Source organism: Calypte anna, chromosome 3 (assembly GCF_003957555.1).
Source record: "Calypte anna isolate BGI_N300 chromosome 3, bCalAnn1_v1.p, whole genome shotgun sequence".
NCBI classification, from domain to species: Eukaryota; Metazoa; Chordata; class Aves; order Apodiformes; family Trochilidae; genus Calypte; species Calypte anna.
The window spans coordinates 51654680-51668276 of NC_044246.1; the positions used below are offsets into that span (position 1 = coordinate 51654680).

Genomic DNA, 13597 nt, shown 5'->3' on the forward strand with positions numbered 1-13597 from the left:
AAAAAAGAAAAAAAAAAAGGAGAAAGGCCTTTGAAAAAACAGGAATAAAGAGGAACAAATCAGAGGCCCCAGTGTTATCTGTTTCAGAGCTTCAACAGAAATGCTGTAACCTATAACAAAATCACACTGTTAGTAAAATTAATTATGAGAGTGCTGTATCTCCAGGAGTCAACAGCTGAAAACAAAGGCACCTTGTTAGAGAATATTCTTACAATGAAATTTTGCCTGTGTAAAGGCATCTCCATGAGGACTGCCCAGATTCTGCAACCAGAATAACTAAGAATAACTATTCTTCCTCGTAAAGAAAGGCAAGATGGTATTTGTAAAATGTGGCTTGAGAAAGAATTCTGCAACCCACACCAGCAATGCTGGATTTAAACAGAAGAGGGCATTCATTACCAAGCATCTGAGCTTGCTGAGGGCCCTCTGTTTCTAGAGGGAAGGCATTTGAAAATGGAAATTTTTACTGATTAATAAAGGTTCATAATAAAAAAATAAATCTTTTCTAAACATCATGTACCAAGAGAAATATAAATAATTAGAAAATTAAAACCTGTCCCACAAACGAATATTTGAAATGCCCTTAAGCAGCTCTATCTCAAATGCTGACAAAACCCTGAAAAACCAGGAGGGTTTGAACAGCATGCTAATCCTTTTGATAGCCAGATTTCTAAAAAATCTTTTAAGCTATTAAAGACACCAGATCAGGGAGAGCTGGTTTAGAAGCTGAGCTAAGACTGACAAAATCTGGATGCTGTTCCTGCCAGCCATTTGTGAGCTTGAGCAAGATCTCTGGTGCATCTGTGCCTATGCTTTCTTCTCCTCAAAGAAGAGTTAAATGTTAGAAAATCCATAAGCATGAAAAACATGAAAGTCTTGCACTTTATACTGCGGGACACTGATACTGGGTTAAGATCACCAGTATCAAAGCTTGCCAGTTAGTATGTGTGATGCTGCCCACAGATATTTTAATATCTTTTTCTTGTTCAAATGAAGTTGAATATATTCAGTATATACCAGGCTATCTCATCCTGACACTACACAGTGCTTGGATGAAAAGACACCTTCACAGATAATTTGTAAAATAAATGATCTAAAGTGTGTTGCTAGACCTCAGATCAAATTGTTAGCTAGAAGCACCCTCTGCACATCCCTGTTCATCATGGAAAGTTTTCTCCCCAGTGTGTTATCAGTAGGCTTAGTCTGCTGTTCCTTGCATGAAGGGAGCTGGCACACTGACCTTGCTGATGGAGTTTTGGTATTCACTGGCAACACATTCATTATCATTTTACAACACATGGTATGCCCACAGTGCCTTGTGCTGGTGGGATGTGCTAAGTATGTGCAAATACCAGAAGTGCAGGTGAAGAACATTTGCTTTGATCTGCAAATTTTCATGTGGACATAGGAAATGTCCTGACCACTATCTGAAACAGCTGAGAAATTTGTTTTTATCAAGCTCTCCAACCTCCCTCTCTTTTTGAAGTTAAGCATACAAATTGTTCCAGTTTCAAGGCACTTTGTAATCTCTAGACAAACAATGGCAGAAAGCTGTGAACTCATTTATAAAACTTCTTTCTGCACAGAAAGGTGGAACCTTTCTAAAAGGAGTTGTGGAGTATGCTGGCAGATAGATGGCTCAGCATAAAGTTTTTCTCTCTCATAAATTCCAGCCAGCTGCAGATTCTCCACCTTCATTCAGGGCCTGGTGAGATATTCCTGATATCTCTACAACCATGACAGGTCCCACCAGACAGAAGAATAATGATGCTCTTGTTATGCACTCTCCCGGACAGTTTCGAATGACCTGCGCTTTAAAGAAAGTGTTTTATTGTTTAAATTATTCTGTAAGCAGAGCAACATGTCTTGGTTTTCCTCATGATAATGTGGGGCATGCAGAACAGGTGAATCTGCAATTGCTGTTTAATCTGCAGTTGCTCTTTGGGACCTAGACAGTATCATTGAACATATTTTTCTGCAGAGCAAAATTACTTCAATTGCAAATCACTTTTGTCTCACTAGTGAAAATGCAACTTACAATATTATTATAGATGTTGCTTTTTTTTTTTAAATCATGTTAGTCTGCTATGCAATTCCATTTTGTCAGTTCATTAACAATCTTTTAATTCTTCAGGATATGTGAGACAGAATTAAAAATTAAAGCTTAACGGGCAAGTCTTCTCTTTACAAGCCAGATATCACTGGAACTATGTTGTAAAGGGAATGGGAAGGAATAGTAAAGCAGAAGGAAAAGGATGTTCTATGTTCTCACAATCATCAGGCTAACACTACCCCATTTACAAACAGAAGGTGTATAAAGGCAAAAATATATATTCTCCTACATATATTCGATCAATGAACAATTTTTATGACAAGTAACTGCTAAACTGGTAGATTTTGTTATTAACATACAAACAGATCGCTGCAAATGTAAATCAGTTTCAGTAATTCTATCTGGAGTTTTAATTGCTGCTACCTAAGTGGTAGTTTCAGATGTCTGTTTATGAAGCAATAATGACTCCAGAGTTTATTAGAGCAAAATAATACGCTTTTATGGCCAGCTTTCCGAGCTGTATTTTCGCAATGGAGACTAACAGTGGTTCTCGTACCCCCTGACCACCAGACAAAGCCTCCTCTCCTTCACGCACAGAAGCTTCCACCTACAGCTCAGGGTCCCAGCTGCAACGCGGACCCCTCGGCTGCTTTGCGGTCCCTCTTTTTCGTCTCGGAAGCTGAAAATGCCCGTAGTTAGTAACCAGAGACCTGTTACCCGCAGTTCTCCAGGTTCAGAGAGGAAATCAACCAGCGGGGCGGAGGGAGGCGCAGGCGGTGCCGGCGGCGGGCAAGCCCGGTCGCCATGGCAACGGCGCCTTAAGGCGGGAGAAGCGGCCCGATGGTGGCAGCCGCCATGGCGCACGGCAGCCCCATGGTGAGGGACCGCGGCGCCAGGCCTGCTCCCGACCACTCCGCGGGCCTTAGCGGGGTCTGACAGACAGCTGCTGGCCCTTCCCTGGCGCGGGAGGCCCAGGGGAGACTTCAAAAGAGTGTATTTTAGGGCTAGGGTTGTTTAAAAAATCATTTTATGCGTAAAAGCATTACGGCCGGAATTGGTGCGAGCCACCGGGTGGCTCCAGGGTGCAGGTTTAATGGTGCCGGGGAGGGAGGGGCGGCCTCCCCTTCTCTCTGGCGTTCATCTTCTGCTGCCTCTGCTGCCTCTCCTTCTCGGGAATGCAGCGGATCCTCCAGGTGATAGGGATCCCAGGGAAGCCTCGGGGGCTGCGTTTTAAGGCGCGCTTTGGGCTTCGCTGCCATGGGGTGTTGATAATCCGTGCCATGGGGTGTTGATAATCCCTGCCACCTGCAATGAAAACTGAAGTTCGTTTGCTCCTGAGGCTCAGAGGTTTTGACATGGATGGCCTGGTTCTGGCAAAGGACTGCCAGGGTGCAAAGGAAGGGAACTGGAGTACTGTGGTGTTTGCTCTGTAACCATTTGGCTCCTATTGGGAAGCCAATATGTATTGAATTTTACAGTTGCTGTGTACAGTTTTTGTGTAATCTTGGGGAGAGGCAGAGGCCTGTTGAAAGGCTGAAACTCAGTTTCTCTTCTGGATTAACAGTTAAAGCATCTGATTAACAGCCTAGACAACATATTTTAGTGTAGTGCTGCAAGAGGGTTTTTTGTGTAATGTTTTTATGATTTTCTTAAGCATTTCTGTAGTCCACAGAATCCAACAATTTTAGGCTCAAATCCAGTATTTTTACAGTGATGTCTGTTCACAGAGATGTCAGTTTAAAAGAATGAGTGCACCTGACACAGTATTCAGTTTATTCACTGCTCATTTTGTAACAGTAGTTTAGGCAGCAAGATTAGGCTTTATGCTATCATTTGAAATTACTTGATGTTCATCTTAACTTGAAAATATTTTGTGATTGCTTGGGTGTGTTTTTTTGTGTGTGTGGTTTTTTTGTTTGATGGTTTTGGTTTTTTTCTTTTTTTTTTAATATAGCATAAGTTATACAAGTCTATTATTGAAGATGTGATTGAAGGTCTGTGGGAACTCTTTGCAGAAGAGGGTGTAGAGGAACAGGTTCTGAAAGACTTGAAGCAGGTTTGTTGGATTCCTCTGTATCAATAGAAGTTGTGTATGTTTTTTCTTTTGAGATGACGTAAATGTCTGTTTGCCCTAACTTAGATTTACAAATATCCTGCAAATGAGGTATTTGGCTGCTGGAAGTCAAAATTCATTAGTGATTGTTACAGTGTTTGTTGGGTGGAATCAGTCAAGGAAAAAAACCAAGAAAGACCTGATTATCATATTAGCTGTGGTTTATTTTTGAAGCTGACATATGTTGACCGTAATAATAATCTTTCTGCAGCTTTGGGAAACCAAGGTGATGCAGTCTAAAGCTACAGAAGGCTTCTTCAGACATAGCCACCCTTGTCCACAGCTTACCCTGCAGCTGCCACACAACTTTCAACACGTTCTGCAGGCTTCAGCAGGTCAGATGTTTTTGAACGTAACAGATTCAATTTAAGAATAGCTCAGTGATTCAGGAATCTTTTTGGAAGATTTAAAAGTGCTGTAATAGTCTTGCTTCGTGATATTTATGAGTATACCTAGCATGATGGGGAATGTAATTATTTGACCAATAAATTAAACTTTATAAAGTAATACAATCATGCTTGGGTGCTCTTCATCTGCTGCTTGTTTCCATTAGCAAAATGGGAAGTGAGTTTTAGCCTTTTTGTCTGCAGTCCAGAAGTGTAGCCCTTCAATTGCAAATTTACCATTACGGATAAGCTTTCACTTCTTTTAATATGCAGCATGGTGTGCACTGAAGTTATATGGCAAGCTTGTGCCATGCAGCTCAGCTGTCATGCTAGCATTTAATCTGGTTTTGCACTTGTTAAAATGTAATCCCTTGCTCAAACAGAAGAGTGGGAATTTTTTGGGTGTTGTTTTGGTTTGTCTTTCAGTCCAAAAAATTGTTGTTCATAAAGTGGCTTTTTTTTTCTTTTTCTAATAGCTTCTTTAGTCATCCCAGCTGGCAGAGGTTTTCCCCATTTCATGACACCAGACCTGGTATGTAGGTCTAATGACATCTTATTTCAATTTTGATGATTGTGAATTCTAAATGATTACATTCATCAATTGTTAACAGGCTTAAAGGGATGCAAGTCTTAAGTACTTTCCAGTAATGGGTTTTAATTAAGTTTTGTTACTTCTCTCTCTCTTTTTTTTTTTTTTTTTTTTTTTTACACAAGTTAAGAGTCTGCAGAGGGGGAGCTGTAACTGCTGCTTTGGTTGAGCAGTGGAAAAGAATGGGAACCTACTGATTGGTTTTGTCACCAGTGCTGCCAGAAGAATGTTGGGAGACGTGACTGTGTGTATTTAGCCCATAGGATGGAAATGTAGGGGAAATGCACATCCATGGATCTTTTCTTCTTTGTTATTATTACTGGGTGTTAAAATAATGCATGGCTGGGAAATGCTAGCACTGCTGAAGCTGAGAGAAGTGTTATCTGCAAGGCATAGAAATAATCCCCAATAAAGCGTTTCTGGAGTTGACGAGTTCTGAACTCTAGGCATGGCAGAATTTGTTTGGCAAGGAGAGGTGTTACTAATTGTCATTGTTCTGTTAAGAAAAAGGGAATGTGGTAACTGGAAAATCTGAAACACTTGGGGCAAGTCATTAGCCTGTCAATACAGAATATTCTTTATCTGAATCTCTAAAGTCTGAAGCAGCTCTGCTTCAAGTAAGACAAAAAGGCCTTCATTCATGTTTCACCTATATCTGTTATGTGTGACATTAAGGGACCTAGGATAAAAAGCATGCACTCTTTCTTAATAAAATTCTTGTGTATCTAGGGTGCTTTGCCAGTGGATGCAACTCTTACTCTTCCTTCAACTATTACTTATCCTGTCCATGTACCAGCTGGAGTGACACTACAGACAGCATCTGGTAAGATTGAAGAGGAGATGTAAAATGTTACAGTGCATAAACTGTGTGTCGATACTGAAAGATGGTCCCAAGTACAGCAGATAAAACAAATGTGAAATTAAAGTGTAGATGGGTAGAGCCAGCTAACCTCCTCTTCCTTTAAAATTGCTGCATGGGGGAAGTAATTACATTGATTAGTGTGTCAGCTGTGTACATTTGCAAGATCAGTTAACATGGGCTGCCAGGTGATGCCATTTTGTTTTACAACTCTTTGCAAATATGTTTGTTTGTCAGTTGACATATGGGTATCTCCTCCTTGTTTATGAGGGACAGTCTTCTATGTTTTAAAAAGGCAAAGACATTGTGGTGCTTCAGAATCAAACTGATTTCCTATTCAAGTAAAATCCAACCATTCATAAACCTTTTTACTCACACTCTTTCGCTGACAAAACTGCCTATACTGCTTGTACCAAACTGTACTTGTACTGCTCAGGATATGATGAGTGGAAGGCTTATTTTAGTCATACCTTGACTTTTCTCAAAACAGCTGTCGTCTTTGAGACACCCACTTCAGGTATACCTAAGCTTTTGAGACATATAGGCTGGTATCAGTGACTCTGCTCTGTGAGGAGCATGTGTGTGGAGAAAAGAATTACTAAATAAAACTGGGAACTTAGCTCTGGAATCTTAATTCTAATAGTGAAAATAATAAATTCAAAGTTTCAGTATTTAAAGTGGTTTTCATACAGTGAGAGGACAGATAAACAGGTTTTTTTGTTGTTGTTTGTTTTTTTTTTTTTTTTTAAACTAAATCATGGGGATTTTTTTAGAAGGGATACCTAAATGTTCTTAAAGGAGTGAACTATCCCTATAGATATGGGATAGTTTACTGTTTCATTTTGCTTTCCTTAATTTTGAAATTACATGGAAACAAATTTAAACAAGACTTTCATTTTTCTTTATTTTTTCTTTCTTTTTTTAATCTAGTCCCCAAAACGGGTATTAAACAAGCTAGAAGCTCTGACTCAAAAAGCTTCTGAATGCTTAATTTTCAAAGGCTGATACTGTGCTTGGGGAAGGTGCTGCTTTATAAATGTCCTGTTTGTCATAGTTTGCCTGAGTATTTGGAATTGGTTATTAGTGGTAAGGGGACAGTGGCTTGAATGAACCTGTCGTTTAACCTGTTGAAGGAGTTTAAACTCTTTTTTGTTTTCAGGGCAGCTTTATAAGGTAAATGTGCCTATTGTGGTTACACAGGCCTCAGGTGATCCAAGTACTCTACATCAGCCTGTTCAGCAGATATTTCACCCAGCTGGGCAACCTCCAGTTCTGCAAGCCAGTGTTGCCCAGGTGAATGCATCTTCTGCCCAGGCAGCTGCTGAAACACTGCATGCCCAGGAGACTGCTGCCCAACAGACCATAGTAAATCAACCAAATGTCGTGGAAAAAAACCACCATGAGAACTCTGTCAATACTACATTTGTCCAGCAGCCTTCTGTGTGTCAGCAGCAGCTTGCAACTAGCACAGTGTTTAATCAGCATGCAGACTCAACAGAAACCCCCCATCAGGGCAATCTTCACACAGCTGTGTTTACTCCAGAATCCCCTGAAGGGTTTTCTCCTCCGGAATCCTTGGCAAGCAACTCCAGCAGTGTACTGCTGGATGTGGAGGGGGTGATAGACATTGAGCCTCTGGAGTCAGTGCAACAGCAGGTGTCTGATGATATCATTGACCTGATTATCATGGGCAAGAGCATGGAGGAGAACACTGTTCACAAAGATCAGGACAGCACTGCTACCTCTAACAAAGTAAGACCATTTGTTTCTCGGCTGGTGAAAACACATCTGTTGGAGGTGGTTGGTTGAAGTATCACCAGAGGTGTGATCAAACACATCTCCAAGTGACAAATAGCACACCTAATTTATAATAACAGGAATTATTATAATTTTTAGTTCATTTTTGAGCTTGTTTTGAATAGCAGTAACTGCTTATTTTTACAGTAAGAATTTGTTACAAACGTTGCTGAAATGCCTGGACTAAAAACCTCAGTCTAAAAATGCTAGAAGCATAATGGATAGCTGCAATGTATTCTTAGACATATTGACAAATTCAGTGTCATTCTGAGGCTGAATTTGCATGTGGGTACTGGCCAGTTGTTGGCAAATTGCTTTTGTAGTGTTGGCTGGGATTAGTTTTAACTTGTAATTTGTGAAGAGCATTTAACTTGCATTGAGAATGCATGCTAAGTATGAAAAGTCAGATTAGATATGTGAAAATCTGCTGGAAGGAAATGCATTTTCTTGGGAAAAACTAGAATTCAGCTAGAGCTGTGTGGAAAATTTGAATGATTTTAATTAACAAGCCACTTTCTTGACCTCATCTAATTTTTGCTCCAGAAATGAATTGCAGATGTCTTAAGTTCAGGCTGGCTTGCTGACTTTGAGTTGTATTGCTTTTATGTGATTGAGATAAATGTAACAAATGCAAATTTAATGACAGTAATGACAAATTACTGTAAATAGAAAGCATGTTATATTGTTTATCACAGCTTTGGTGGCAGGATGGTGAAGACTGTCTTGTAAGTATGTAAGGTCAAAACAAAGTGTTCTTTTCTTGAACTAGAAAGTGTATGTGGATGTGAAGTAAGTGCTACAATAAATTTTTAATGAGAAGCTGAAGATGGCTGAAAGCTTAAAGCCCTTTTATGCTCCTGTGAATGCTCAGTCTAAGAGCTCTATCCCTTTCATAAATGGTAACTTGAAGTACTGGAATATATACTGTCTTATCTTTTATATACTTATTATCTTATATACTATCTTTTAGATCTTATTTCAACAAAGCATTTTGATTGACGTGAAGGAAAGGGATGAGTTAATCATGAGTCTTATTTAAAAAATGAAAAACGGGAGTGAGGAAATAGGTAAATTTCCTTTTCTTTTTTTGTGTTTTTGTTTTTGTAGATTTCTTTGCAATAGAAGATCAAGCTGGGCTTTAGAATGTCTGTTTCTTAAGTTGTTTGAATACAGTAGTGGTTAAAGAAAAGTCTAGGAGGATGCCATTTTATGTTGCTGAGGAATATTTGGCATGGATTCCATTTAAGGTTAGATATAAGAACAAGATTTGCAAACGGACTCAGGGTTTACAAGTAGGGCAGAGCTCAACTTATTTCAGTGCTGCAATCTTGTTGTTTTATTAAACAAAAATTTCAGGCATTTGTACTGAACAATGAAAGTGATATGGTGTTAATTCACAAGCTGTCTCTGGTCTCTTTTATTTCCTGTCAGATGGAACCTACTGAGCAGATGGAATCTAATTTACAATCAGAGAAGGGTTTCTGCCGTGATATTGAAGACATAATTCAGCTAGATGGAACTGGTGATGTTTCTCCCAAGGAAGAAATACCACATACAGAAGAAGATAAGGAAGAGAATGAATTCATTGGCATTATTGAATCAGAGGATCTAAAAGTTCTGGAGGATGAGGAAGATGATGAAGAATGTGACAGTATTTCAAACACAGAGTCTAGTAGCAGTGGTGGTGTTAAAGAAGACCCCCAAATAGATATAGTTGAGGAGGTAATTTACTTTTAAGCCTTGTGAAGCACAGTACGATAGTTTATCTTGCCTGTTGAACTGTTGGACTGAGAACAGTTCTTGGTAAGTTTATTGCAGAGAATGTATAGTTCAGTTACATACCCCTTGGCACAGGAGAGATTACTGAGAAATTATTTGAGAGTTCATTATGAAGAGCATGGATAAATGAAAGATGTTGAGAAGTGATCTGATAATTGGATGAATTAAAACCCTTAATCGCCAGAATTAAGTTTCTCTAGTAAAAGCCTGGTCTCACTGAACTGGAGTTCTGCTTTTTGTTTAGGTAAGACTGGGAATCAACGTTAGGTTTCTTTTCCTGCTGAAGGACAAGGAATTAGAGAAGAAAACAATACAAGTTACAAGTACCCGTGTTTCCTAGGACAAGCTTTTCTTAAGGATGTGCAATTTTTTATCTCAGAGATTCAGGACAGAATCAACTTGTAGCACCTGGACTTCACATAAATAGCAGTTGATTAGTATTCCAGTTACTGGGGTCAGCTTTGTCAGTTGGAAGTCTTTCCTTTTGACCTTGTAACCTTTATTGTTCTAGGTGTGTTTAATGTGAAGTATATTCGATGCTATCCTGAAAGAAGTATAAAATACAATTTTTATCTCTAGGACCCCTTAAATTCTGGTGATGATGTCAGTGAACAGGATGCTCCAGACTTGTTTGACACTGACAATGTGATAGTTTGTCAGTATGACAAGGTACGGTATATAGTTTTATCTTTGTCCCCTAATCATTCTAAATAATCTTCAGTCAATCTGGGTCTGGCCTAATGTTAGTGTCTTTTAAAGAAAGTCTGATGCTGTAATAATTGAATATTTAAAAATTATGTGTTTAGTTGACAATAGTCAGAAGGCATTACCTGCTGTTTTCTGAAATGAATAGAATCAGTGGTTCACAATGTCCTATTAAATGAAAAGGGAAGGGCACCAAATCTTGCAAAATTGAGTTATAAAGCTACAAAAACATATGCATTTCCATAACTTGTAACTAACATCAATGGTCCATGGATGTATGGGTGCATTTTCAGCTATGAAATAAGACTCTTGAAATCGGTAACAGAAAGAGGAGTCTATTGTACTTTCATATTTGCTGTCTTTGAAGTGCTTCCTGAAGTGCATTTTCCTACCAGAATTCTGTTTTGTCTTCAAAGGACAACAGATGTTAAGGGACATTTTGTCTTTCTTCATTTTAATGTTTAAAATTCAACCTTATTTTGAACTATAAAAGATCAAATTAAGTTCTTCTAGCCCTGGTATAGCTTCGGACACCTATGTGAATAGTTTAAAAGTTGACAAATAAAAGTGCATATCATAGTTTAAAACAAATCTGGAAAAATATGTCGGTAGTTTGTTTAAGAATGTGCTTTAGCTTTTAGTTTTCCCAAAGTGATGAGTGATCATTTTCTTATGTGTGTGTTCAACTAGGCCTTACTTAACAGCCAGTGTTTTAGGAAATGGTGAGCTGCTAAGAAAATTGTCTTTAGTAAAGTGTAACTGATTAAGAGTTTCTGAAACTAGTTATTTTAGAAAATGCAGTTATATGGGTGAGTGTAGAAAATCCATCTGAAATTTAACTATTGTGCCTGTATTGTATTGAAAAGGTACACAAAGTTTTGAAGCTTTGTAACTCAGTTTGATGTTACAGGTGCTATAGTTAGTGGATATTGTTCTGTACAGAAATTTTTTCTATAATAAGCTGAGAAAATCTTTGAAAATTTTTAAAAACTGCTGGGAAGTTCAGTATTGGACACCTCTATAAGAAATCTAAGGTCAAAAATTACCACTGACAGAAGTTTGTGGAAGTTGTTGATAGCTTCCTTTAATAAAATATGTATCTCTCGTAGAAAGTAGAGGGAAATAGTTACCTTTTTAATTAGCTTGTTACCTATGAAAAATGACTGTGCTGTTTCTTTTGACTTCTTTTCCCCTCCCTTTTCTTTCTGGTCTTGAAATTAGACTGTATGATGCTTGATATCCAAGGAATTTTCTAAAGATGCTTAAAATGTTGTCTTTTAGTATTAAGCAAAAACTTTCTGGAATACAGGTAATTTTGCAGGCCTTTAAAAAGAAACAGAATATGCAAATTCCAATTGCTTGAATGACAGTATATGCTTTTGAGCAAAGTTTTCCTGCTTGTAGCCTTATCTTAATGCCCCTTTGCACACAAAACTGCTTTGCAATATGCATGGGAAAAGGAAACCACTGCATTTCTGTGGTTTGCATACCTGCTTGCCAGGTGCAGTATATTTTGGGACTGATACACTAATGAAATTGCTATATTATTGTCTTGATTGTCTTGCAACATTATTGTTTTCCTACCTACTATCACACAGCTAAGTTTGGCTTTTTTTTTTCTTTTCCTTTTTTTCCTTTTTAATTGTTCTTTGCTCATGTTTTGGATTTTAAAAGGAAAACAAGTTTTGTGAACCAAGTATTTGTTGGTCTAATATGTATTTGGGGGCATTGATTGATTTATTTTTTTCATCAGATACATCGAAGTAAGAACAAATGGAAGTTTTACTTAAAAGATGGAGTAATGTCCTTCCAGGGTAAAGACCATGTTTTTGCAAAAGCCATTGGAGATGCAGAGTGGTGACATCTTACTGAAAGCATGTGCTTTAAGGCTGTGGCATTATTCTGTTATGAACTTCCTGTGAAACTACTAGACTTTCTATTTTTTTGCCATTGAAAAAACACCACAAAACACCCAAAATCCAACAACAAGATCTGATAAAAAGTATTCAAAATCCGTGGTTAAGTTTGTACATATTAGTAACACTGTAAGGTTAACTACTACAGTCTTTTCTATGCTTATTATTTCATTACTTTTCTATGTAAAAAACATGATTGTAATGAATAGCTTTAAAGATGAAACGTTGAATCTGTCTAGAATTTGAGAAAGTCATAGACTACTAGGAAATTATATTTAAGTATGTTTAAGTTCTGTATGTTTTTTTCCAGCTTTTAAAATAAGAGCTTCGGGATGACTTGAAATATAAAACTACACTGTGATAATTATTTCTTTTCAAAGGCTGCCAAGTTTAAAAAAGAAAGAAAAACCCCAAACACAGCAACATCTGTGCAAGTCTGAAACCTATGGCTGCTTCAGCTGTGTGTTTCTTTCACACTTTTACTTCCTCCCTTGTTTTTTTGTTGTTGCTTTCTTTGTGGGTATTTGACTTCATTTTAAAGGCAGTTGCACTTTACATGTAGGTCAGGAAATGGAGGTGGAAGACCCTTGAGCTCTTATTATATATTATTGTTTATTCTATAACCTCTATATCTACTGAGATGCAATGAATAGTGTGATCTAACATTAAAATGGTATTTATTTATACTGTAAATGCAAAGTAATTTAATTTTGCTTCTGTACATATCCACTGCATTCTAGGACTAGAGACCAGTAAGCTGTAAATGATACAAATTGTGCACAATAATAAAATGTCATTGCATGTACGTTTCTAGTTGTTTTTGTATTCTCCAAATATATTGCTTAAAGAAATGTGTACAAGCCATGTGTGTGACAGTAACACACCCTGCCATAAGAACTTCTTTCCCAGCAGTCCTCAGCATTAGCTTTTTCCTTGTTGTTCTAGAAAAAGAGGTAAAAATCATTCCTGTCCAGAGGCCTGAGCCCTAGGCCTTTGGAGCTGCAGCTTTCTCCTAATTCCTGTTTCTTGTAGTGAAATACTGGAATCTCAATGGTAAGGCCTCAGACAGGCTGACTCAGAACAGGATAATCCTGCTAGAAGGGCAATGCTACATGCAAGGGTGGGCACCTCTTCTTCTGTTTCCTTTACATCTTCTGAAAGAAGACATCATGAGACATCTTGGTTATGTCTACTTCCTGGGAGGAGGCAGAGGCCTTGAGAAGAAAGGGAATATAAAGGGGAGGGTGGGAGAGGAGGAATCTATGAAAGCACTGTGTGTGGGGAAACAACCCTTGTTCATAATGGTACAGACCCTTGTACTGATGGCATAAATGATAGAGATGCTTCCCTCAGGGGGCAGGCTTTTAATAGCTGCTGAGTTTCTTGCATGCTTTTTTTTT

At 38.2% G+C, this 13597-nt stretch overlaps 1 protein-coding gene across 1 annotated transcript; it reads left to right on the plus strand.

Moving 5' to 3' along the window:
- Positions 1–2908: 2908 nt before the first annotated feature.
- Positions 2909–12142, plus strand: GTF2A1L (general transcription factor IIA subunit 1 like). The gene is made up of 9 exons (XM_030448497.1): positions 2909–2929; positions 4008–4109; positions 4378–4501; positions 5029–5084; positions 5871–5964; positions 7160–7752; positions 9229–9519; positions 10156–10245; positions 12035–12142. Exons 1-9 carry the CDS (start codon positions 2909–2911, stop codon positions 12140–12142), a joined length of 1479 nt encoding a protein of 492 aa, XP_030304357.1.
- The last annotated feature ends 1455 nt before the right edge of the window (positions 12143–13597 follow it).